This window comes from Salmo salar, chromosome 20 (genome assembly GCF_965601325.2).
Source record: "Salmo salar chromosome 20, fSalSal1, whole genome shotgun sequence".
NCBI lineage: Eukaryota > Metazoa > Chordata > Actinopteri > Salmoniformes > Salmonidae > Salmo > Salmo salar.
This window is the reverse complement of record NC_138310.1, coordinates 3,429,573-3,457,103: the sequence shown is the minus strand read 5'-3', so window position 1 is coordinate 3,457,103 and position 27,531 is coordinate 3,429,573. Positions and strand designations below refer to the sequence as shown.

The 27,531-nt window shown below is 46.7% G+C and overlaps 1 protein-coding gene across 1 annotated transcript in view; it reads left to right on the top strand.

Moving 5' to 3' along the window:
• LOC100136388 (nitric oxide synthase 1) overlaps positions 1-27,531 on the top strand; it is a 190,573-nt gene that overhangs the window by 151,416 nt on the left and 11,626 nt on the right. Inside the window, exons 13-22 of the mRNA XM_045704274.2 lie at positions 10,883-10,968; positions 13,186-13,330; positions 17,215-17,319; positions 17,529-17,587; positions 18,064-18,180; positions 18,830-19,004; positions 20,191-20,326; positions 20,580-20,658; positions 21,436-21,629; positions 27,185-27,354. Of these exons, the coding sequence (XP_045560230.1) occupies positions 10,883-10,968; positions 13,186-13,330; positions 17,215-17,319; positions 17,529-17,587; positions 18,064-18,180; positions 18,830-19,004; positions 20,191-20,326; positions 20,580-20,658; positions 21,436-21,629; positions 27,185-27,354 (1,266 nt within the window). The remainder of the gene's footprint in view (positions 1-10,882; positions 10,969-13,185; positions 13,331-17,214; positions 17,320-17,528; positions 17,588-18,063; positions 18,181-18,829; positions 19,005-20,190; positions 20,327-20,579; positions 20,659-21,435; positions 21,630-27,184; positions 27,355-27,531) is intronic.

Here is a 27,531-nt window from a genome sequence, read left to right as displayed (position 1 = left end):
ACTAGCTCCAGCAGGGCAGTATAATGTCTTGTGTTACTAGCTCCAACAGTACGGTAGAACGTCTTGTGTTACTAGCTCCAGCAGTACAGTAGAATGTCTTGTGTTACTAGCTCCAGCAGGGCAGTAGAATGTCTTGTGTTACTAGCACCAGCAGGGCAGTAGAATGTCTTGTGTTACTAGCTCCAGCAGTACAGGAGAATGTCTTGTGTTACTAGCTCCAGCAGGGCAGTAGAATGTCTTGTGTTACTAGCACCAGCAGGGCAGTAGAATGTCTTGTGTTACTAGCTCCAGCAGTACAGTAGAATGTCTTGTGTTACTAGCTCCAGCAGGGCAGTAGATTGTCTTGTGTTACTAGCTCCAGGCGGGCAGTAGAATGTCTTGTGTTACTAGCACCAGCAGGGCAGTAGAATGTCTTGTGTTACTAGCTCCAGCAGTGCAGTAGAATGTCTTGTGTTACTAGCTCCAGCAGGGCAGTATAATGTCTTGTGTTACTAGCTCCAGCAGTGCAGTAGAATGTCTTGTGTTACTAGCTCCAACAGTACAGTAGAATGTCTTGTGTTACTAGCACCAGCAGGGCAGTAGAATGTCTTGTGTTACTAGCTCAAACAGTACAGTAGAATATCGTATGTTACTAGCTCCAGCAGTACAGTAGAATGTCTTGTGTTACTAGCACCAGCAGTGCAGTAGAATGTCTTGTGTTACTAGCTCCAACAGGGCAGTAGAATGTCTTGTGTTACTAGCTCCAACAGTACAGTAGAATGTCTTGTGTTACTAGCTCCAACAGGGTAGTAGAATGTCTTGTGTTACTAGCTCCAACAGTACAGTAGAATTCCTTGTGTTACTAGCGCCAACAGTACAGTAGAATGTCTTGTGTTACTAGTTCCAGGAGGGCAGTAGAATGTCTTGTGTTACTAGCTCCACAGTGTAGTAGAATTTCTTGTGTTACTAGCTCCAACAGTACAGTAGAATGTCTTGTGTCACTAGCTCCAACAGTACAGTAGAATGTCTTGTGTTACTAGCTCCAACAGTACAGTAGAATGTCTTGTGTTACTAGCTCCAACAGTGCAGTAGAATATCTTGTGTTACTAGCTCCAGCAGGGCAGTAGATTGTCTTGTGTTACTAGCTCCAGGCGGGCAGTAGAATGTCTTGTGTTACTAGCACCAGCAGGGCAAAATAATGTCTTGTGTTACTAGCTCCAGCAGGGCAGTAGAATGTCTTGTGTTACTAGCTCCAGCAGGGCAGTAGAATGTCTTGTGTTACTTGCTCCAGCAGGGCAGTAGAATGTCTTGTGTTACTAGCTCCACCAGTGCAGTAGAATGTCTTGTGTTACTAGCTCCAACAGGGCAGTATAATGTCTTGTGTTACTAGCTCCAACAGGGCAGTAGAATGTCTTGTATTACTAGCTCCAGCAGGGCAGTAGAATGTCTTGTGTTACTAGCTCCAGCAGGGCAGTAGAATGTCTTGTGTTACTAGCTCCAACAGTACTGTAGAATGTCTTGTGTTACTAGCACCAGCAGGGCAGTAGAATGTATTGTGTTACTAGCTCCAGCAGTACAGTAGAATGTCTTGTGTTACTAGCTCCAGCAGGGCAGTATAATGTCTTGTGTTACTAGCTCCAGCAGGGCAGTAGAATGTCTTGTGTTACTAGCACCAGCAGGGCAGTAGAATGTCTTGTGTTACTAGCTCCAGCAGTACAGTAGAATGTCTTGTGTTACTAGCTCCAGCAGGGCAGTATAATGTCTTGTGTTACTAGCTCCAACAGTACAGTAGAACGTCTTGTGTTACTAGCTCCAGCAGTACAGTAGAATGTCTTGTGTTACTAGCTCCAGCAGGGCAGTAGAATGTCTTGTGTTACTAGCACCAGCAGGGCAGTAGAATGTCTTGTGTTACTAGCTCCAGCAGTACAGTAGAATGTCTTGTGTTACTAGCTCCAGCAGGGCAGTAGAATGTCTTGTGTTACTAGCACCAGCAGGGCAGTAGAATGTCTTGTGTTACTAGCTCCAGCAGTACAGTAGAATGTCTTGTGTTACTAGCTCCAGCAGGGCAGTAGAATGTCTTGTGTTACTAGCACCAGCAGGGCAGTAGAATGTCTTGTGTTACTAGCTCCAGCAGGGCAGTATAATGTCTTGTGTTACTAGCTCCAGCAGGGCAGTAGAATGTCTTGTGTTACTTGCTCCAGCAGGGCAGTAGAATGTCTTGTGTTACTAGCTCCAGCAGTGCAGTAGAATGTCTTGTGTTACTAGCTCCAACAGGGCAGTATAATGTCTTGTGTTACTAGCTCCAGCAGGGCAGTATAATGTCTTGTGTTACTAGCTCCAACAGTACAGTATAATGTCTTGTGTTACTAGCTCCAACAGTACAGTATAATGTCTTGTGTTACTAGCTCCAACTGTACAGTAGAATGTCTTGTGTTACTAGCTCCAGCAGGGCAGTAGAATGTCTTGTGTTACTAGCTCCATTAGGGTAGTAGAATGTCTTGTGTTACTAGCTCCAGCAGGGCAGTATAATGTCTTGTGTTACTAGCTCCAGCAGGGCAGTATAATGTCTTGTATTACTAGCTCCAGCAGGGCAGTAGAATGTCTTGTGTTACTAGCTCCAGCAGGGCAGTAGAATGTCTTATGTTACTAGCTCCAGCAGTACAGTAGAATGTCTTGTGTTACTAGCTCCAGCAGGGCAGTAGATTGTCTTGTGTTACTAGCTCCAGGCGGGCAGTAGAATGTCTTGTGTTACTAGCACCAGCAGGGCAGTAGAATGTCTTGTGTTACTAGCTCCAGCAGTGCAGTAGAATGTCTTGTGTTACAGTAGAATGTCTTGTGTTACTAGCTCCAGCAGGGCAGTAGTAATGTCTTGTGTTACTAGCTCCAACAGTACAGTAGAACGTCTTGTGTTACTAGCTCCAACAGTACAGTAGAATGTCTTGTGTTACTAGCTCCAACAGGGCAGTAGAATGTCTTGTGTTACTAGCACCAGCAGGGCAGTATAATGTCTTGTGTTACTAGCTCCAGCAGTACAGGAGAATGTCTTGTGTTACTAGCTCCAGCAGGGCAGTAGAATGTCTTGTGTTACTAGCACCAGCAGGGCAGTAGAATGTCTTGTGTTACTAGCTCCAGCAGTACAGTAGAATGTCTTGTGTTACTAGCTCCAGCAGGGCAGTAGATTGTCTTGTGTTACTAGCTCCAGGCGGGCAGTAGAATGTCTTGTGTTACTAGCTCCAGCAGGGCAGTAGAATGTCTTGTGTTACTAGCTCCAACAGTACAGTAGAATGTCTTGTGTTACTAGCTCCAGCAGTGCAGTAGAATGTCTTGTGTTACTAGCACCAGCAGGGCAGTAGAATGTCTTGTGTTACTAGCTCCAGCAGTGCAGTAGAATGTCTTGTGTTACTAGCTCCAGCAGTACAGTAGAATGTCTTGTGTTACTAGCTCCAGCAGGGCAGTATAATGTATTGTGTTACTAGCTCCAGCAGTGCAGTAGAATGTCTTGTGTTACTAGCTCCAACAGTACAGTAGAATGTCTTGTGTTACTAGCACCAGCAGGGCAGTAGAATGTCTTGTGTTACTAGCTCCAACAGTACAGTAGAATATTGTATGTTACTAGCTCCAGCAGTACAGTAGAATGTCTTGTGTTACTAGCACCAGCAGTGCAGTAGAATGTCTTGTGTTACTAGCTCCAACAGGGCAGTAGAATGTCTTGTGTTACTAGCTCCAACAGTACAGTAGAATGTCTTGTGTTACTAGCTCCAACAGGGTAGTAGAATGTCTTGTGTTACTAGCTCCAACAGTACAGTAGAATTCCTTGTGTTACTAGCGCCAACAGTACAGTAGAATGTCTTGTGTTACTAGTTCCAGGAGGGCAGTAGAATGTCTTGTGTTACTAGCTCCACAGTGTAGTAGAATGTCTTGTGTTACTAGCTCCAACAGTACAGTAGAATGTCTTGTGTCACTAGCTCCAACAGTACAGTAGAATGTCTTGTGTTACTAGCTCCAACAGTACAGTAGAATGTCTTGTGTTACTAGCTCCAACAGTGCAGTAGAATGTCTTGTGTTACTAGCTCCAGCAGGGCAGTAGATTGTCTTGTGTTACTAGCTCCAGGCGGGCAGTAGAATGTCTTGTGTTACTAGCACCAGCAGGGCAAAATAATGTCTTGTGTTACTAGCTCCAGCAGGGCAGTAGAATGTCTTGTGTTACTAGCTCCAGCAGGGCAGTAGAATGTCTTGTGTTACTTGCTCCAGCAGGGCAGTAGAATGTCTTGTGTTACTAGCTCCACCAGTGCAGTAGAATGTATTGTGTTACTAGCTCCAACAGGGCAGTAGAATGTCTTGTGTTACTAGCTCCAGCAGGGCAGTAGAATGTCTTGTGTTACTAGCACCAGCAGGGCAGTAGAATGTCTTGTGTTACTAGCTCCAGCAGTACAGTAGAATGTCTTGTGTTACTAGCTCCAGCAGGGCAGTAGATTGTCTTGTGTTACTAGCTCCAGGCGGGCAGTAGAATGTCTTGTGTTACTAGCTCCAGCAGGGCAGTAGAATGTCTTGTGTTACTAGCTCCAACAGTACAGTAGAATGTCTTGTGTTACTAGCTCCAGCAGTGCAGTAGAATGTCTTGTGTTACTAGCACCAGCAGGGCAGTAGAATGTCTTGTGTTACTAGCTTCAGCAGTGCAGTAGAATGTCTTGTGTTACTAGCTCCAGCAGTACAGTAGAATGTCTTGTGTTACTAGCTCCAGCAGGGCAGTATAATGTCTTGTGTTACTAGCTCCAGCAGTGCAGTAGAATGTCTTGTGTTACTAGCTCCAACAGTACAGTAGAATGTCTTGTGTTACTAGCACCAGCAGGGCAGTAGAATGTCTTGTGTTACTAGCTCCAACAGTACAGTAGAATATCGTATGTTACTAGCTCCAGCAGTACAGTAGAATGTCTTGTGTTACTAGCACCAGCAGTGCAGTAGAATGTCTTGTGTTACTAGCTCCAACAGGGCAGTAGAATGTCTTGTGTTACTAGCTCCAACAGTACAGTAGAATGTCTTGTGTTACTAGCTCCAACAGGGTAGTAGAATGTCTTGTGTTACTAGCTCCAACAGTACAGTAGAATTCCTTGTGTTACTAGCGCCAACAGTACAGTAGAATGTCTTGTGTTACTAGTTCCAGGAGGGCAGTAGAATGTCTTGTGTTACTAGCTCCACAGTGTAGTAGAATGTCTTGTGTTACTAGCTCCAACAGTACAGTAGAATGTCTTGTGTCACTAGCTCCAACAGTACAGTAGAATGTCTTATGTTACTAGCTCCAACAGTACAGTAGAATGTCTTGTGTTACTAGCTCCAACAGTGCAGTACAATATCTTGTGTTACTAGCTCCAGCAGGGCAGTAGATTGTCTTGTGTTACTAGCTCCAGGCGGGCAGTAGAATGTCTTGTGTTACTAGCACCAGCAGGGCAAAATAATGTCTTGTGTTACTAGCTCCAGCAGGGCAGTAGAATGTCTTGTGTTACTAGCTCCAGCAGGGCAGTAGAATGTCTTGTGTTACTTGCTCCAGCAGGGCAGTAGAATGTCTTGTGTTACTAGCTCCACCAGTGCAGTAGAATGTCTTGTGTTACTAGCTCCAACAGGGCAGTGTAATGTCTTGTGTTACTAGCTCCAACAGGGCAGTAGAATGTCTTGTGTTACTAGCTCCAGCAGGGCAGTAGAATGTCTTGTGTTACTAGCTCCAGCAGGGCAGTAGAATGTCTTGTGTTACTAGCTCCAACAGTACTGTAGAATGTCTTGTGTTACTAGCACCAGCAGGGCAGTAGAATGTATTGTGTTACTAGCTCCAGCAGTACAGTAGAATGTCTTGTGTTACTAGCTCCAGCAGGGCAGTATAATGTCTTGTGTTACTAGCTCCAGCAGGGCAGTAGAATGTCTTGTGTTACTAGCACCAGCAGGGCAGTAGAATGTCTTGTGTTACTAGCTCCAGCAGGGCAGTATAATGTCTTGTGTTACTAGCTCCAGCAGGGCAGTAGAATGTCTTGTGTTACTTGCTCCAGCAGGGCAGTAGAATGTTTTGTGTTACTAGCTCCAGCAGTGCAGTAGAATGTCTTGTGTTACTAGCTCCAACAGGGCAGTATAATGTCTTGTGTTACTAGCTCCAACAGTACAGTATAATGTCTTGTGTTACTAGCTCCAACAGTACAGTACAACGTCTTGTGTTACTAGCTCCAGCAGTACAGTAGAATGTCTTGTGTTACTAGCTCCAGCAGGGCAGTAGAATGTCTTGTGTTACCAGCACCAGCAGGGCAGTAGAATGTCTTGTGTTACTAGCTCCAGCAGTACAGGAGAATGTCTTGTGTTACTAGCTCCAGCAGGGCAGTAGAATGTCTTGTGTTACTAGCTCCAGCAGGCGGGCAGTAGAATGTCTTGTGTTACTAGCTCCAGCAGGGCAGTAGAATGTCTTGTGTTACTAGCTCCAACAGTACAGTAGAATGTCTTGTGTTACTAGCTCCAGCAGTACAGTAGAATGTCTTGTGTTACTAGCTCCAGCAGGGCAGTAGAATGTCTTGTGTTACTAGCTCCAGCAGGGCAGTAGAATGTCTTGTGTTACTAGCTCCAGCAGTACAGTAGAATGTCTTGTGTTACTAGCTCCAGCAGGGCAGTAGAATGTCTTGTGTTACTAGCTCCAGCAGGGCAGTAGAATGTCTTGTGTTACTAGCTCCAGCAGGGCAGTAGAATGTCTTGTGTTACTAGCTCCAGCAGTACAGTAGAATGTCTTGTGTTACTAGCTCCAGCAGGGCAGTAGAATGTCTTGTGTTACTAGCTCCAGCAGGGCAGTAGAATGTCTTGTGTTACTAGCTCCAGCAGGGCAGTAGAATGTCTTGTGTTACTAGCTCCAGCAGGGCAGTAGAATGTCTTGTGTTACTAGCTCCAACAGTACTGTAGAATGTCTTGTGTTACTAGCACCAGCAGGGCAGTAGAATGTATTGTGTTACTAGCTCCAGCAGTACAGTAGAATGTCTTGTGTTACTAGCTCCAGCAGGGCAGTATAATGTCTTGTGTTACTAGCTCCAGCAGGGCAGTAGAATGTCTTGTGTTACTAGCACCAGCAGGGCAGTAGAATGTCTTGTGTTACTAGCTCCAGCAGGGCAGTATAATGTCTTGTGTTACTAGCTCCAGCAGGGCAGTAGAATGTCTTGTGTTACTTGCTCCAGCAGGGCAGTAGAATGTTTTGTGTTACTAGCTCCAGCAGTGCAGTAGAATGTCTTGTGTTACTGGCTCCAACAGGGCAGTATAATGTCTTGTGTTACTAGCTCCAGCAGGGCAGTATAATGTCTTGTGTTACTAGCTCCAACAGTACAGTATAATGTCTTGTGTTACTAGCTCCAACAGTACAGTACAACGTCTTGTGTTACTAGCTCCAGCAGTACAGTAGAATGTCTTGTGTTACTAGCTCCAGCAGGGCAGTAGAATGTCTTGTGTTACTAGCACCAGCAGGGCAGTAGAATGTCTTGTGTTACTAGCTCCAGCAGTACAGGAGAATGTCTTGTGTTACTAGCTCCAGCAGGGCAGTAGAATGTCTTGTGTTACTAGCTCCAGCAGTACAGTAGAATGTCTTGTGTTACTAGCTTCAGCAGGGCAGTAGAATGTCTTGTGTTACTAGCACCAGCAGGGCAGTAGAATGTCTTGTGTTACTAGCTCCAGCAGGGCAGTATAATGTCTTGTGTTACTAGCTCCAGCAGGGCAGTAGAATGTCTTGTGTTACTTGCTCCAGCAGGGCAGTAGAATGTCTTGTGTTACTAGCTCCAGCAGGGCAGTAGAATGTCTTGTGTTACTAGCTCCAACAGGGCAGTATAATGTCTTGTGTTACTAGCTCCAGCAGGGCAGTATAATGTCTTGTGTTACTAGCTCCAACAGTACAGTATATTGTCTTGTGTTACTAGCTCCAGCAGTAGAATGTCGTGTGTTACTCGCTCCAGCAGGGCAGTATAATGTCTTGTGTTACTAGCTCCAACAGTACAGTAGAATGTCTTGTGTTACTAGCTCCAACAGTACAGTAGAATGTCTTGTGTTACTAGCTCCAGCAGGGCAGTAGAATGTCTTGTGTTACTAGCTCCAATAGGGCAGTAGAATGTCTTGTGTTACTAGCTCCAGCAGGGCAGTAGAATGTCTTGTGTTACTAGCTCCAACAGTACAGTAGAATGTTTTGTGTTACTAGCTCCAGCAGGGCAGTAGAATGTCTTGTGTTACTAGCTCCAGCAGGGCAGTAGAATGTCTTGTGTTACTAGCTCCAGCAGTGCAGTAGAATGTCTTGTGTTACTAGCTCCAATAGGGCAGTAGAATGTCTTGTGTTACTAGCTCCAGCAGGGCAGTAGAATGTCTTGTGTTACTAGCTCCAACAGTACAGTAGAATGTCTTGTGTTACTAGCTCCAGCAGGGCAGTAGAATGTCTTGTGTTACTAGCTCCAGCAGGGCAGTAGAATGTCTTGTGTTACTAGCTCCAGCAGAGCAGTAGAATGTTTTGTGTTACTAGCTCCAACAGTACAGTAGAATGTCTTGTGTTACTAGCTCCAGCAGGGCAGTAGAATGTCTTGTGTTACTAGCTCCAGCAGGGCAGTATAATGTCTTGTGTTACTAGCTCCAGCAGGGCAGTATAATGTCTTGTGTTACTAGCTCCAGCAGGGCAGTAGAATGTCTTGTGTTACTAGCTCCTGCAGTGCAGTAGAAAATCTTGTTTTACTTGCTCCAACAGTACAGTATAATGTCTTGTGTTACTAACTCCAGCAGGGCAGTAGAATGTCTTGCAAATACAATACAAATACACAAATAATCAAAAATCTAAACAAGAAATCAAGATGTGACAGAAGGAGTCCAATTAACAGAGGTATAGAGTATATATTAGGGTGAGCATGTCTCAGAATATAGAATATAAATATGTGGTGTGTATAGTGTGTTATTTGTAAATAAAATGGAATGTTCAGTCGTAGGTATATTAGGATAAGCTATTTTATTTAACCAGGCAAGTCAGTTTAGAACAAATCCTTATTTTCAATGACAGCCTAGGAACAGTGGGTTAATTGCCTTGTTCAGTTGCAGAACGAAAGATTTTTATCTTGTCAGCTCAGGGATTCGATCTAGTAACCTTTCAGTTGCTAACCCAATGCTGGCCCAATGCTCTAACCAGTAGGCTACCTGCCACCCCATTTGGAGAATACAGTATATTCATACACAGTGTGTAAACAACAGTATAGAAACCGTATATGAGGTGACCAGCCTTCAAAGACTATATACATGGGGCATTAGTCTCAAGGTGCAGGGTAAGTACCGGGCATGAAGCCGGCTAGGGATGTCTGTTCAACGTTCTGATGGCCTGGAGATGGAAATTGTTTATCAGGCTCTCTGTCCCAGCTTTGATGCACCTGTACAGACCTTTTTGTTTTTACGTTGAGGGAGAGGTTATTTTCCTGGCACCACTATGCCAGGACTCTAACCTACTCCCTGTAGGCTGTCCCATCGTTGTTAATAATCAGGCCTACCACTGTCTTGTCATCAACAAAACATGATGATTGAGTTGGAGTCATGCGTAGCCTCGCAGTCATGGGTGAACAGGGACTACAGTAGAGGGCTGAGCGCACAACCCTGGGCGGGCCCCGTATTGAAGATCAGCATAGCGGACGTGTTGTTGCCTACCCTCACCCACCTGTGGTCGGCCTGTCAGGAAGTCTAGGAACCAGTTGTACAGGGAGTTCAGGCCCTGGAGGTGATATGGTCCTTGACTATTCTCTCAATGCACTTCATTATGACAGAGGTGAGTAATTCAGTTATGTTATCTTATCTTGCTTGGGTACAGAGACAATGGTGGACTTCAATCAAGTGGGGACAACAGACTACGATAGGGAGAGGTTGTAAACACTACAGCCAACTGGTCTGCACATGCTCTTGGTATGCTGTCTTGGACAGCAGCCTTGCGAGGTTAACAAGTTTGAAAGTATTACTCATGCTGGCTACAGAGATATGAAGCCCACAGTTCATGTGAGCGGCGGTGCCCACGACAACGACTCTGTGTGGTTTTCCTCAAAGCGGGCAAAAAGGTGTTTATTTTGTCTGGGTGTGAGTGTCTACGACGTAGCTGGTTTTCCCTTTATAATCCATAATTGTCTGCCATCTGTGTCTTGTGTCTGAGCCATTGAATAACGACTCCACTTTGCCCTTGTAATGTCTTTTTGCCTCTTTGATTGACTTGTGTTCCCAGTCACCCTACTGGGGTTAAATGCGGTGGTGTCACGGGTGTCGTAGGGTGTAGACCAAAACGCAGCAGGAAAATGTATACTCATCTTCTTTTTATTGAGTGAAGAAGGAAAACACAAACAACGTATACAAAAAACAAACGAACTAGACAGTCTTGTCAGGCATAATGCAAAACAAGAAACAATCTCCCACAAAATCCCATGACAAACACATACCTATTTATAGGACCTTCAATCAGAGGCAACGATAGACAGCTGCCTCCAACTGAAGGCCCCAACACCAATTAGCTAAACATAGAAATACAAACGACTAGACTGAACATAGAACAATAACCAAAACCCTGGACTAATAAATCAAATACCCCTCTACATACATAACCACCCCGAACCATATAAACCAAATACCCCCTCTACATGAACACATACACAAACACACCCTGAACCACATAAAACAAATACCCCCTGCCACGTCCTGACCAAACTATAAGAACAAATAACCCCTTTACTGGTCAGGACGTGACAGGTGGTTCGCGGAAGAAGGAGAGTTTGTGTTGTCAAAGTCAAATTCTTTCAAATACTTTATTATGTACAGTATGTATCTCCTTTAAATGTACAGTAACATCATCCACTGACCTGTATGTTGAGCCTAATGTGACGCGCTTCTCTCACCACTATAGGCTGACCCATGGAATCACCACGTGTGGAAAGTCAACAATGGGACACCCACCAAGAAAAGAGCCATCGGCTTCAAGAAACTGGCCAAGTGAGTACAGAGATAGAGAGGTCCTTTCATTAGGCCTTAGGGCAACATTATGCTACACCTAGATTGGGGTTAGAGGTCTCCATTGCAGTCCTGCCTGCTGTTTATGTATAATGTAGTACACACTTTAAGTGCACACTTGTTTCCTAATCCTCCATTTGGCACTAATAAAGAACTGCTAGTAAATACAGCATGTTAATGATATTATAGAACTGCTAATAAATACAGCTTGTAAATGATATTATAGGGCGGCCTGCTGTCCATTATAGGGTGGCCTGTTGTCCTTCTTCTTCTTTGTTGTGTCTCCATGAATGGGATGAAATGAGGTAGTGGTGCAGACACAGGGAGGGAGTTCATCTACTCAACAGTGATGAGATGAGGTAGTGGTGCAGACATGTCATCACAAGGATATGACAAGCTAGGTCATCACGAGGATACGACAAGCTAGGTCATCACGAGGATACGGCAAGCTAGGTCATCACGAGGATACGACAGGCTAGGTCATCACGAGGATACGACAAGCTAGGTCATCACGAGGATACGACACGCTAGGTCATCACGAGGATACGACAAGCTAGGTCATCACGAGGATACGACAAGCTAGGTCATCACGAGGATACGACAAGCTAGGTCATCACGAGGATACGACAAGCTAGGTCATCACGAGGATACGACAAGCTAGGTCATCACGAGGATACGACAAGCTAGGTCATCACGAGGATACGACACGCTAGGTCATCACGAGGATACGACAAGCTAGGTCATCACGAGGATACGACAAGCTAGGTCATCACGAGGATACGACACGCTAGGTCATCACGAGGATACGACAAGCTAGGTCATCACGAGGATACGACAAGCTAGGTCATCACGAGGATACGACAAGCTAGGTCATCACGAGGATACGACAGGCTAGGTCATCACAGGGATACGACAAGCTAGGTCATCACGAGGATACGGCAAGCTAGGTCATCACGAGGATACGACAAGCTAGGTCATCACGAGGATACGACAGGCTAGGTCATCACAGGGATACGACAAGCTAGGTCATCACGAGGATACGACAAGCTAGGTCATCACGAGGATACGACAAGCTAGGTCATCACGAGGATACGACAGGCTAGGTCATCACAGGGATACGACAAGCTAGGTCAACACGAGGATACGACAAGCTAGGTCATCACGGGGATACGACAAGCTAGGTCACCTAGAGGATACGACAAGCTAGGTCATCACGAGGATACGACAAGTTAGGTCATCAAGGGGATATGACAAGCTAGGTCATCACGAGGATATGACAAGCTATGTCATCACGAGGAAACGACAAGCTAGGTCAACACGAGGATATGACAAGCTAGGTCATCACGAGGATATGACAAGCTAGGTCATCACGAGGATACGACAAGCTAGGTCATCATGATTGCCATCTGCTGTTTAGGCATGATGTGCAGCACTGTCTGTCTGTCTGTCTGCTCGAGCAAACCACCCGAGCGTGGAGGGAAAGCTATTAAACTACAGTAGTTATCTGAGTTTAGAAGACTTTAGAGAGATGGAAGGGGGAAGAGAGAAGGGGGAAGGGAAAGAGGTAAGAGGAAGGGGTGAGGGGAAGAGAGAAAGGGTGAGGGGGAAGAGAGAAGGTTGAAAGGGGTAAGGGGGTAAGAGGGAAGTGGTAAAGGGTAAAGGGGAAAGGGGGAAGAGAGAAGGGGGAAGAGGGAAGGGGGAAAGGGGTAAGGGGGGAAAAATGGAAAAGAGAGAAGAGGGAAGGAGGACGTGGTAAAGGGTAAAGGGTAAAGGGGGAGGGGAAAGAGAGAAGGGGGAAGGGGGGCGAGAGAAGGGGGAAGTGGTAAAAGGAAGGGGTGAGGGGGAAGAGAGAAGGGGGAAGAGAGAAGGGGGAAGAGGTAAGAGGAAGGGGTGAGGGGGAAGAGGGAAGGGGTGAGGGGAAATGGGAAAGGGTGAGGGGGAAGAGAGAAGGGGAAGGGGGAAAGGGGGAAGAGGGAAGGTGGAAGGGGTAAAAGGTAAAGGGTTAAGGGTTTGTGGTGTGACAAGGTCTGCTGTGCCTTTGATCACTGGTGCCTGTGATTTATCCTTTTTTTGGTTACACTATATAAAAGCTTTATGAATTAACCATTTTAAATGTTTACATATATAGAGAGATGTTTTATTATGTTATGAATTATACATGTCTTCTCTATCTGTCTGTGTGTGTGTGTGTCTGTGCAGGGCTGTGAAGTTCTCAGCCAAGCTAATGGGCCAAGCCATGGCTAAGAGGGTCAAAGCCACTATACTATTCGCCACCGAGACCGGAAAATCTCAAGACTATGCAAGAACCCTGTGTGAGATCTTCAAGCATGCCTTTGACGCAAAGGTAACCTTTATATAGCTACCACACAAATTGAATATGAATTGATGTGCCATGTCTGTTTTTTGATATTAGTTATCTCGATTGGAACATGAACAAGCCGACTTCAAAACATCCCCCTGAACCCTGTGTGAGATTTTCAAGCATTTCTTTGACGCAAAGGTAAACCACACAACTTGAATATGACTTCATGCGTCATGTCTTTTTTTGGATGTTATTGTGAATGAAAGAAAATACTTTAAAAAAAAACAATCCCCCCTCACTGACGAAGCTGAGGCCCCGCAGATTTGAAAAAGTGAGGAGACGGTTTCACACCAAGAAGGCGAGCTTACACGGAAATGTGTATTTTGTCACATTCCGATTCCCTCTCATGCAGCAAAGTGCCAGGGGCCACAGCGGAAGAATCAACCCAGCCAAGCGTTAAGCTGTAGTTTAAGATAAAATCTTTAAAAACCGCAGGCTGTGTAAATGTGTTTGTCAAAATAGAAAAATGTGCGGCTCTACTGCTCTCAATCATCTAGTGTCTCCCTCCAGGATGTGACATATTCTGTTTTTACTGCTTCCTACTTAAAGTAATCAATCAGACGAGAGGGACGATCTTGTTGTAGTTGAGTCAGACAGGCAGATGCAGAGTGGATGGATGACTGGGCATTTCCTCTCTTCCTCTTCTCGGTCATCTTGTCCATTCTCTCATTCTTTCATTCTCTCAGCACGATGGCCCGTAGGAACTAAGGCTGCTGGAATCAGAGAGAGAGTTGGATATCTGGGTGTTAATTGTATCGCAGCACATTATCAGCTCGTTAAGACAAGGACGTAGTGTTCATTTGATACCTCACTGCTGCCCTATGGTCTCTGGACTCATGACCGTGTTTCTTCCTTACGGTCTTAGTCAGAGGAAGAAAAACTTCTCCACAGTGGAAAAACATCCCCAGAGCATGCTTCCACCACCATGCTTCATAGTAGGGATGATGCCAGGTTTCCTCCAGACGTGACGCTTGGTATTCAGGCCTAAGAGTTCAATCTTGGTTTCATCTGAACAGAGAACCTTGTTTCTAATGTTCTGAGAGCCCTTTAGGGGCCTTTTGGCAAACTCCAAGCAGGCTTTCAGGCTTTCATGTGCCTTTTACTGAGGAGTGGCTTCCGTCTGACCACTCTACCATAAAGGCCTGATAGGTGGAGTGCTGCAGAGATGGTTGTCCTTCTTGAAGCTTCTCCCATCTCCACAGAGGAACTCTTGAACTCTGTCAGAGTGACCATCGGTTCTTGGTCACTTCCATGACCAAGTCACTTCCATGACCAAGGCCCTTCTCCCCCGATTGCTCAGTCGGGCCAGGCGGTCAGTTCTAGGAAGAGTCTTGGTGGTTCCAAATGTTTTCCATTTAAGAATGATGGAAGCCACTGTGTTCTTGGAGACCTTCAATGCTGCAGACATTTTTTGGTACCCTTCCCCAGATCTGTGCCTCGACACAATCCTGTCTCAGAGCTCTACGGACAGTTCCTTCAACCTAATGACTTGGTTTTTGCTCTGACATGCATTGTCAACTGTGGGACCTTATATAGACAGGTGTGTGCCTTTCCGAGTCACGTCCAATCAATTGAATTTACCACAGGTGGACTCCAATCAAGTTGTTGAAACATCTCATCGATGATCATTGGAAACAGGATGCACCTGAGCTCAATTTCAAGTCTCATAGCAAAGGGTCTGAATACTTCAGTACCAGTCCAAAGTTTGGACACACCTACTCATTCAAGGGTTTTTCTTTATTTCTACTTTTTTCTACAATGTAGAATAATAGTGAAGACATAACACATCATGTAGTAAGCAAAAAAGTGTTAAACAAATCAAAATATATTTTATATTGAGATTCTTCAAAGTAGCCACCCTGCCTTGATGACAGCTCTGCACACTCTTGGCATTCTCTCAACCAGCTTCATGTGAAATGCTTTTCCAATAGTCTTGAAGGAGTTCCCACATATGCTGTGCACTTGTTGGCTGCTTTTCCTTCTCTCTGCGCTCCAACTCATCCCAAACCATCTCAATTGGGTTGAGGTCGGGTGATTGTGGAGGCCAGGTCATGTGACGCAGCGCTATATCCCTCTCCTTGGTCAAATAGCCCTTACACAGCCTGGAGGTGTGTTTTGGGTCATTGTCCTGTTGAAAAACAAGCGATAGTCCCACTACGTGCAAACCAGATGGGATGGCATATTGCTGCAGAATGCCATGGTAGCCATGCTGGTTAAGTGTGTCTTGAATTCTAAATAAATCACTGACAGTGTCACCAGCAAAGCTACCCCACACATCACACCTCCTTCTCCATGCTTCACGGTGGGAACCACACATGCGGAGGTCATTCGTTGACCTACTCTGCATTTCACAAAGACACACATTTTGACTCATCAGACGAAAGGACAGATTTCTACCAGTCTAATGTCCATTGCTTGTGTTTCTTGGCCCAAGCAAGTCTCTTCTTCTTATTGGTGTCCTTTAGTAGTGGTTTCTTTGCAGCAATTCTACAATGAAGGCCTGATTCACACAGTCTCCTCTGAACAGTTGATGTTGATATGTCTGTTACTTGAACTCTGAAGCATTTATTTGGGCTGCAATTTCTGAGGCTGGTAAATCGAACAAACTTATCTTCTGCTGCAGAGGTAACTCTGGGTCTTCCTTTCCTGTGGCGGTCCTCATGAGAGACAGTTTTATCATAGCGCTTTATGGTTTTTGCGACCGCACTTGAAGAAACTTTAAAAGTTCTTGAAATTTTCCGCATTGACTGACCTTCATGTCTTAAAGTAATGATGGACTGTCGTTTCTCTTTGCTTATTTGAGCTGTTCTTATCATAATATGGACTTGGTCTTTTACCAATTCGGGCTATCTTCTGTATACCATCCCTACCTTGTCACAACATTAAAAAGGAAAGAAACCCACCAAATAACTTTTTACAAGGCATATCTGTTAATTGAAATGCATTCCAGGTGACTACCTCATGAACTGGTTGAGAAAATGCCAAGAGTGTGCATAGCTGTCATCAAGGCAAAGGGTGGCTACTTTGAAGAATCTCAAATATAAAATATATTTGTTTAACCCTTTTTTGGTTACAACATTATTCCATATGTGTTATTTCATAGTTTCATACTTTTCTAGTCGAAAATAGTAAAAATAAAGAAGAACCCTTGGATGAGTAGGTGTGTCCAAACTTTTGATGGTACTGTATGTAATTAAGATACTGTTTTCACTTTGTCATTATGGGGTATGGTGTGTAGATTGTTGAGGATTTTTATTTATTTAAACATTTTTAGAATAATGCTGTAACATAATTTTTTGGGAAAAATCAAGGGGTCTGTAACGATCGTCGTAGAGAGGTGACCAAGATGCAGCGTGGTACGTGTTCATGATTATTTATTTAAATCAAACAAACACTCGAACAAAAATAACAAAGGGAAACGAAAGCGCACAGTTCTGTCAGGTACAGAAACACAAAACAGAAAACAACTACCCACAACCACAGGTGGGAAAAGGCTGCCTAAGTATGGTTCCCAATCAGAGACAACGATAGACAGCTGCCTCTGATTGGAAACCATACCTGGCCAAAACATAGAAATATAATGACATAGAATGCCCACCCCACACCCTGACCTAACAAAATAGAGAAATAAACCGTCTCTCTCAGGTCAGGGCGTGACAGGGTCTGAATACTTTCTGAAGGCACTATATGACTGTTATTTTCTTGGTATCACTCTGAGGTTTTTTTTGGTCTTGAATATCTGCCATTTTGTTTGCTGAAAATATAATGTGTTTTCACTTCATTTCAAAATGTTTCTGGTTCACACACATTAAGTGAATGTATGAAATGTGGACAGCTTTATTGACACACATGTTCCACTACTACAGGTGATGTCAATGGATGAATACGACATGGTGGATCTGGAGCATGAAACACTGGTGCTGGCCGTGACCAGTACATTTGGCAACGGAGATCCACCCGAAAATGGAGAGGTATGATTGGCCAGTACAGTGTGTTAGTTTGTGTGTGCGCATGCGTGTGTGTGTGTGTGTACCTGCACGTGTGTGTATGCGTGCGGTTGAGTGTGTGCTTGTGTGTTTACCTGCGTGTGTGTGTGTTTGATTCCCACAGCAGCGTGTACCATGTATATGTTGTTTAACCTGCAGGCGATTGACTATTGACCGTCTTCCTGTTTGTGTAGAAATTCGGAGCTGCCTTGATGGAAATGAGACATCCTACATCCAACACAGAGGACAGAAAGTGAGTTCAACCATCTGGGCCCATTCAACCAGAGAATGTTGACTTGGCACACATCCCAAATGGCACCCTATTCCCTATATAGTGCACTACTTTTGACCAGGGTTCCATAGAGTAGGTAGTGTACTATATAGGGAATAGGGATCCATTTGGGATGTAATCATGGCTACAGTAAAGGTCACAGACATCCTCATACAGATGGACAGCATTACTCAACAGTTAACTGAGATGGGTTTTTTTTGGAGGGAGTGTACTATCTCCTGTCCTTATGCCCTTGAGTAAGATACTTAACCCCTAAAATTGCTCCACGGGTTCTGCACTGCGGCTGGTCTTGTACTCCTCCCAAAATTATGTGTTGTGTCTTGTCTGAAGTCATTGGGAGGACAGCAGAAGAAAATATTTCTGTCTCTGCAATGGACTAGTGAAGTAGTATTCTATACTGAGTGTACATGCTATCCCTGTGTCTGCCTCTCTGTCAGGAGTTACAAGGTCCGTTTCAACAGCGTGTCGTCCTATTCAGACACCCGAAAATCCTCCAGCGACGAACCCGAGCCCAGGGTCAACTTCGAGAGCACCGGACCCCTCGCCAACGTCAGGTACAGTAAGCAAGCCCAATCCGACTTTATAATTGGCCAATGTGGGTTGAAGCGCAATCTGATTGTCAAAACAATATTTGTATGGCTAAATTAAAATATATTTTTTGCATTGTGCTTAAACAGAGTTTAACAGGTTAACAAAAACGACAGACTTGTGAGTATAGATGATAGCCAAGCTACAACAGGGAGACAAAGCCCTCTGTCTGTCTGAAGAGAACCCAAAGACGTCTTGGACTGCTTATTAAACCTGTGTTTTGATGACTGCACGGGGGTGGAAATGTCTCCTTTTTACTAACACAGACAGGGGCCATCTGGTGCAAGATAAGGTTGAAAACATCAGATGAAGTGATAACTCATCCCTTTATACTGCCTGTCTGTGTAGTGTTCTGAGAGGACAGAGGGAGGAAGAAATACGCTCTTTTGAGCAATTCCCTTGTATGGTTGTCTGAATCAAATCAATTTAAACTCTCTCTGTGTGTGTGTGTGTGTGTGTGTGTGTGTGTGTGTGTGTGTGTGTGTGTGTGTGTGTGTGTGTGTGTGTGTGTGTGTGTGTGTGTGTGTGTGTGTGTGTGTGTGTGTGGGGGCGCCTGCACATGTGTGCATCTCTCTCTCTTTCTCTTTCTCTTTCTCTTTCTCTTTCTCTTTCCAGGTTCTCAGTGTTTGGCCTTGGCTCCAGGGCCTACCCACACTTCTGTGCTTTTGCCCACGCTGTGGACACGCTGTTTGAGGAGCTGGGGGGGGAGCGCATCCTACGCATGGGGGAGGGAGATGAGCTGTGTGGCCAGGAGGAGTCCTTCAGAAACTGGGCCAAGAAGGTTTTCAAGGTGGGGTGACTGGGGAGTCTTGGGTCAAGAAAGTTTTCAAGGTGGGATGACTGGGGAGGCCTGAGCCAAGACGTTTTTCAAGGTGGGGTGACTGGGGAGGCCTGAGCCATGAAGGTTTTCAAGGTGGGGTGACTGGGGAGTCCTGAGCCATGAAGGTTTTCAAGGTGGGGTGACTGGGGAGTCTTGGGTCAAGAAAGTTTTCAAGGTGGGGTGACTGGGGAGTCCTGGGCCAAGACGTTTTTCAAGATGGGGTGACTGGGGAGTCCTGGGTCAAGAAGGTTTTCAAGGTGGGGTGACTGGGGAGTCCTGGGTCAAGAAGGTTTTCAAGGTGGGGTGACTGGGGAGTCCTGGGCCAAGACATTTTTCAAGATGGGGTGACTGGGGAGTCCTGGGTCATGAAGGTTTTCAAGGTGGGGTGACTGGGGAGTCCTGGGCCAAGGAGGTTTTCAAGATGGGGTGACTGGGGAGTCCTGGGCCAAGAAGGTTTTCAAGGTGGGGTGACTGGGGAGTCCTGTGCCAAGAAAGTTTTCAAGGTGGGGTGACTGGGGAGTCCTGGGTCAAGAAAGTTTTCAAGGTGGGGTGACTGGGGAGTCCTGGACCAAGAAGGTTTTCAAGGTCGGGTGACAGGGGGGAGTCCTTGTGGGGCACGGAACACACTCATGAAGGCCTACACGTCCGCATGCACACAGGCATGCACAGACAGAAATAAGCTCTTTTGAGCAATTCCTTTGTATGGTTGTCTAAATCAAATCAAATCAATAGCGGTAATGGTCTTAATGGACTACACAGAACAGTATTTACGTCAGAGAATTCTGGCACACCTGGTGTGATGTATGACGTGCCCACAGGTGACTGCATGGTCTGTAGAGTTATTTTCAGTAGTAAATTAGGAACAACCCCCCACACTCTAACAGCCTGTTGATTCATGCGTTCTTTGTTGAGCTAATGCTTCAGGCAGCTAGACCTTGACAGTGGGATGATGATCTTATGTTTATGTGCAGACCAGGAGGTTAATTTCTGCATTTAGTGCATTATTCATCTTTATAAACCTCTCAAAATGCATCTGTAAAAAGCCCATCAGCTGTGAAAGATAGAGCTCTGAATGTGGTCTAAAATGTGCTGTTAAACAAGCAAAGCTTTGAATACCTGTCCTTATAAACGCATGTGGTTGTGTCTGTCCGTCAAGGCTGCCTGTGATGTGTTCTGCATCGGTGATGTGAACATCGAGAAGGCACACGATTCTTTGATCAGTAACCATCGTAGCTGGAAGAAGAGCAGGTTCCGCCTCACATACACAGCTGAGGCCCCTGCCCTAACACAAGGTATAAAGGGTTTCATTGAAAACTCTGTCTCACTTTAAACAAAACATAGCTTTAAAAAATATATATAATCTTATGAAGCCTTTATAAACCCTTTATAAGGCCTATATAGCTACTTCATAAATCATTCATAAGCGTCATGATATGTAAAGGGTGGAAAAAGGAGTCTATTTATCTGATCAAAGTGAATTTGTTACAGTATAGAATAGCTCAAATGCTTTCACTGATGAACCTTTGTGAATGTATCCTTCAACAGCATTATACAGCATCCACAAGAAGAAGGTCTATGGAGCCAAGATCATACAGAGTGAAAACCTCCAGAGTTCTACATCCAAGTGGGTAGATTTTGTTCTCACAGTATTGTATGGCTAGCTCAATAAGTATGTTTCATGATTTTACTCTAGCCTTGCTTCATATGAGATGTTATAACCCCAAACTGTACAATGTTTACAAACTGTAACAACAAACTCTAACCCCAAACTCTAGCCACAAACTGTAACAACAAACTCTAACCCCAAACTCTAGCCACAAACTGTAACAACAAACTCTAACCCCAAACTCTAGCCACAAACTGTAACAACAAACTCTTACCCCAAACTCTAGCCACAAACTGTAACTACAAAATCTAACCCCAAACTATACAATGTTTACAAACTGCAACCCCAAACTCTAACCCCAAACTATACAATGTTTACAAACTCCAGCCCCAAACTCCAGCCCCAAACTCTAACACACGAACTCTAGCCACGAACTCTAGCCCCAAACTCTAACCACACTGTACAATGTTTACAAACTCTAGCCCCAAACCCTAGCCCCAAACCCTAGCCCCAAACTCTAGCCCCAAACTCTAGCCACAAACTCTAGCCACAAACTATAACCACACTGTACAATGTTTACAAACTCTAGCCCCAAACTCTAGCCCTAAACTCTAGCCACAAACTCTAACCCCAAACTCTAACCCCAAACTCTAACCCCAAACTCTAGCCACAAACTCTAACCCCAAACTGTAACTACAAACTCTAGCCACAAACTCTAGTCACAAACTCTAGTCACAAACTGTAACCACAAACTGTAACCACAAACTGTAACCACAGTTCTGAATCCCCTAGCAGTCGCTCCACCATATTTGTTAGACTCCACACAAATAATGAGGACAGCCTGGCGTACCAGCCCGGCGACCATCTGGGCATCTTCCCTGGAAATCATGAGGACCTGGTTACGGCTCTCATAGAGAAACTAGAGGACGCTCCACCTGTCAATCAAATCGTTAAGGTGGAGTTCCTGGAAGAGAGGAACACAGCACTGGGTTAGTAGAACTCTATCTTATATATTTATATAACCTGTATTTAGGAAGCCCTCCATGCACTTAATTCAATATAAGACAATAAAGAACAAACAGAGTTTGATATTGTCTGGTTGGTTGGTGTAGCTGGTGTATAAAGTCAGGCGCAGGAGAGAAGAGATGAGTGAAACAACGTACTTTACTCGACAGCACAAAGTAAACAATTTACAAAGTGCAAAAAGAACGGTTGCCACAAAGCATGGGTGACAAACAGCACCCGGTACAAACCAGCCGGAACATACCGACCTGAACAAATAACAATCACACACAAAGACATGGGGGAAACAGAGGGTTAAATACATGACCAGTAATTAGGAAACGAAAACCAGGTGTGTGGGAAAACGAGACAAAACAAATGGAAAATGACAAATGGATCGGCGATGGCTAGAAGACCGGTGACGTCGACCGCCGAACACCACCCGAACAAGGAGAGGCATCAACTTCGGCCGAAGTCGTGACAGTACCCCCCTTGACGCGTGTCTCCAGCAGTGCATCGACACCGACCTCGGGGTCGACCCGGAGGGCGAGGCGCAGGGCAGTCCGGATGGATGCGGTGAAACTCTCGCAGCATTGAAGGATCCAACACGTCCTCCACCGGAACCCAGCATCTCTCCTCCGGACCATACCCCTCCCAGTCCATGAGGTACTGAAGGCCTCTCGCCCGACATCTCGAATCCAGTATGGAATGAACGGAATACGCCGGGGCCTCCTCAATGTCCAGAGGAACCTCCCGCACCTCAGACTCCTGGAGCAGGCCAGTCACCACCGGCCTGAGGAGAGACACATGGAACGAGGGGTTAATGTGGTAATCGGGGGGAAGCTGTAACCTGTAACAAACCTCGTTCACTCTCCTCAGGACTTTAAATGGCCCCACAAACCGCGGACCCAGCTTCCGACAGGGCAGGCGGAGGGGCAGGTTTCGGGTCGAGAGCCAGACCCAGTCCCCCGGTGCGAACACCAGAGCCTCACTGCGGTGACGGTCTGCACCAACTTTCTGGCGCAGCACAACGCGCTGAAGGTGAACATGAGCGGCGTCCCATGTTTCCTCCATGCACCGGAACCAGTCGTCCACTGCAGGAGGCTCGGTCTGACTCTGATTCCAAGGAGCCAGAACCGGCTGATACCCCAATACACTGGAAAGGGGAGAGGTTAGTGGAGGAGTGGCGGAGCGAGTTCTGGGCCATCTCTGCCCAGGGCACAAACGCTGCCCACTCCCCCGGCCGGTCCTGGCAATAGGACCACAGAAACCTACCCACATCCTGGTTAACTCTCTCCACCTGCCCGTTACTCTCGGGGTGAAAACCTGAGGTAAGGCTAACCGAGACCCCCAGACATTCCATGAACGCCCTCCAGACCCTTGACGTAAACTGGGGACCTCAATCAGATACTATGTCCTCAGGCACCCGGTAGTGCCGGAAGACGTGTGTAAACAGGGCCTCCGCAGTCTGTAGGGCTGTAGGGAGACCAGGCAAAGGGAGGAGATGACAGGACTTAGAAAAACTATCCACAACGACCAGGATTGTGGTGTTACCCTGTGAAGGAGGAAGATCAGTCAGGAAATCTACCAACAGGTGCGACCACGGCCGTTGTGGAACGGGTAAGGGTTGTAACTTACCTCTGGGCAGGTGCCTAGGAGCCTTGCACTGAGCGCACACCGAGCAGGAGGAAACAGTACTTCCCACTAAGACAGCGCACCGTCTGACCGATACCAGGATGACCAGAGGAGGGTGATGTATGGGCCCAATAGATCAGCCGGTCGCGGACAGCAGACGGAATGTATAGACACTCAGCTGGACATTGGAGGGGAGTGGGCTCTGTACATAACGCCCGCTCGATGTCCGCGTCCAGCTCCCACACTACCGGTGCCACCAGGCAAGAGGCCGGGAGTATGGGAGTGTGATCCATGGGCCGCTCCTCTGTGTCATACATCCGGGACAGTGCATCTGCCTTCGCGTTCTGGGAACCTGGTCTGTAGGATAGGGTGAAAACAAATCGGGTAAAAAACATGACCCACCTTGCTTGGCAAGGATTCCGTTTCCTCGCCGCCCGGATGTACTCCAGATTGCGGTGGTCAGTCCAGATGAGAAAAGGGTGTTTAGTCCCCTCAAGCCAATGTCTCCACGCCTTCAAGGCCTTGATGACAGCCAACAAGTCCCGGTCCCCCACGTCATAGTTTCCCTCCGCCGGGCTGAGCTTCTTCGAAAAGAAGGCACAGGGGTGGAGCTTTGGTGGCGTACCCGAGCGCTGAGAGAGCACGGCTCCTATCCCAGCCTCGGACGCGTCCACCTCCACTATGAACGCCAAAGAGGGATCCGGATGAGCCAGCACAGGAGCCGAGGTAAACAGGGCCCTCAGCTGACCAAAAGCCCTGTCCGCCTCAGCTGACCACTGCAAACGCACCGGTCCCCCCTTCAGCAGTGAGGTAATGGGAGCCGCTACCTGACCAAAGCCCCTGATAAACCTCCGGTAGTAGTTGGCAAACCCAAGAAACCGCTGCACTTCATTTACTGTGGTGGGAGTCGGCCAATTACGCACAGCTGAAATGCGGTCACTCTCCATCTCCACCCCTGAAGTGGAAATGCGGTACCCTAGGAAGGAGACGGACTGTTGGAAAAACAGACATTTCTCAGCCTTGACGTACAGGTCATGCTCCAACAGTCGACCAAGCACTCTGCGCACCAGGAACACATCCTCGGCGCGTGTAGCGGAGTATATCAGAATGTCGTCGATATACACCACTACACCCTGACCATGCAGCTCCCGGAAAAAATCGTCTACAAACGCCTGGAAGACTGATGAAGCATTCATCAACCTTTACGGCATGACGAGGTACTCATAGTGCCCTGAGGTGGTACTAAATGCCATCTTCCACTCGTCCCCCTCCCGGATACGCACCAGGTTGTAAGCACTCCTGAGATCCAATTTTGTGAAGAAGCGCGCCCCGTGCATTGACTCGATCGCACTGGCTATGAGAGGTAGCGGGTAACTGTACCTTACAGTGATTTGGTTGATGCCTCGATAGTCAATACACGGGCGCAGACCTCCATCCTTCTTCTTCACAAAAAAAAACTTCAGGAGGCAGGTGAAGTGGAGGGCCGAATGTACCCCTGCCCCAGAGATTCGGAGACATATGTTTCCATAGCCGCCGTCTCCTCTTGCGACAGGGGATACACATGACTCCTGGGAAGTTCCGAGTCTACCAGGAGATTTATCGCACAATCCCCCCCGTCAATGGGGTGGTAATTGATTCGCGTTCTTTTTACAGAAGGCGAGAGCCAAATTGGCATATTCAGAGGGGATGCGCACGGTGGAGACCTGGTCTGGACCTTCCACCATAGTAGCACCGCCGGAAACCCCTAAACACCTCCCCGAGCACTTTCGTGACCACCCCGTGAGAGCCCTCTGTTGCCACGAAATAGTGGGGTCATGACAGGCCAACCAGGGTTGGCCCAGCACCATGGGTAACGCAGGAGAATCAATAAGGAAGAGACTGATTCTCTCCTTGTGACCCTCCTGCGTCACCATGCCCAGTGGAGCGGTGGCCTCCTTAATTAGCCCTGACTCAATGGTCGACTATCTAGGGCATGCACAGGGAAGGGCCTATCCACAGGAACAATGGGAATCCCTAAACTATGGGCAAATGATCTGTCAATAAAATTCCCAGCTGCGCCTGAATCTACAAGCGCCTTATGCTGGGAAAGCAGAGAAAAATCAGGAAAATTAATAGACAAAAACATGTGAGCAACAGGGGGCTCTGGGTGAGCCTGGTGCCGACTCACCTGGGGTGACACGAGAGTGCCCTGCCTGCTGCCTCGACTCCCAGAGGAACCTCCCCAGCACCGACCGGCAGTGTGCCCTCTGCGGCCACAGATGGTGCATGAACCGGCCCCTCCTCCGGTCGCCCTAATAGCAGCACCTCCCAGCTCCATGGGCGTAGGAGCGGTGGTGCTTGGGGATGGAATCGACAGACCCCGATCTGGACGTCCGCGGGTAGCCAGCAGGTTATCCAACCGGATGGACAGGTCCACCAGCTGGTCTAAGGTGAGAGTGGTGTCCCTGCAGGCCAACTCCCGACGGACGTCCTCACGTAAACTACAACGGTAGTGATCAATTAGGGCCCATCCCGTGCCGGCGGCCAGGGTCCGAAAGTCCAAGGTGAACTCCTGTGCGCTCCTTGTCCCCTGCCTAAGGTGGACGAGACGTTCACCTGCCGCTCTACTCTCAGGCGGGTGGTCGAAAACTGCCCGGAGGAGGCGGGTGAAATCCTCGAATTGGTCCAACACCGTGTCTCCTTCCTCCCATACGGCGTTGGCCCAATCTAGGGCTTTCCCTGAGAGACAGGAAACGAGGGCGGACACGCTCTCATGGCCCGAAGGAGCCGGGTGGACGGTTGCCAGGTAGAGCTCCAGCTGGAGTAGGAACCCCTGACATCCTGCAGCCGTCCCATCATACTCCCTCAGAAGAGCGAGCTGAATCCCACTGGGACCGGGTGAAGGAGGGTGAGTAGTGGTGCCCTTGGTGGTGCTGGTGGAGGCGCTGGAGGAACTCCTCTTCTCTCCCAGCGATCCATAGTCTGCAGGACGCGATCTATGGCGGTGCTGAGATGTTGTAGTATGGCTGCATGCTGCTGGACACGCTCCTCGACCCCTAATAGGGGGGGTGTCTGCTCCTGCTGACTCCATATTGTTTGGTGTGGGATTCTGTCTGGTTGGTTGGTGTAGCTGGTGTATAAAGTCAGGTGCAGGAGAGCACAGATGAGTGAAACAACGTACTTTACTCGACAGCACAAAGTAAACAATTTACAAAGTGCAAAAAGAACGGTTGCCACAAAGCATGGGTGATAAACAGCACCCGGTACAAACCAGCCGGAACATACCGACCTGAACAAATAACAATCACACGCAAAGACATGGGGGAAACAGAGGGTTAAATACATGACCAGTAATTGGGAAATGAAAACCAGGTGTGTGGGAAAACGAGACAAAATAAATGGAAAATGGCAAATGGATCGGCGATGGCTAGAAGACCGGTGACGTCGACCGCCGAACACCACCCGAACAAGGAGAGGCATCAACTTCGGCCGAAGTCATGACAGATATTGGATATGCAGGTCTTATTAGGAGGATTTATGGTGGTTTACATTATGCGCAGTGTACAGTATACTTGACTATTTAATGCTCAAATACTTTAATATTTTTAAGCAGTGCTTAACATTTTACACTGGCATTCACAAGTTGTGTAGGCTACTCATACATCATGCTATTGTAGTGTTATATTATTGATGCACAAGAATAAATACTGAGCTTGTTCTAAGGGGGCGGCAGGTAGCCTAGCGGTTAAAAGCGTTAGGCCAGTAACTGAAACGTCACTGGTTTGAATCCCAGAGCCAACAAGGTGAAGAAAAAAACAACAGTTGATATGCCCTTGAGCAAGGCACTTAACCATAATTGCTCCTGTAAGTCGCTCTTGATAAGAGGGTCCATCAAAAGTACTTTTGTGCTTGTTTTCTCCATCTGAAGGTGTGATCAGTAACTGGCTGGAGGAGCCTCGGATCCCCCCTTGCACCATCTACCAGGCATTCCAGTACTTCCTGGATATTACCACGCCCCCCAGCCCAGTCCTGCTACAGCAGTTTGCCTCCCTGGCCACTAACGACAAGCAGAGGAAGAAGCTAGAGACACTCAGTAAGGTAATGAAAGGTTTTAACCATATAGTCTGTATGTTTCACCATATGTACAGATGTAGGATCTTAATTTGACCCATATTGTCACAGCAAAATAATCTGGCAGCAACAGGATTTGAATATCTAGTCCATAATGTTGTTTGATCGGTGGTTAGGCTATTAGCTGGCTAAAAGTAGACTACA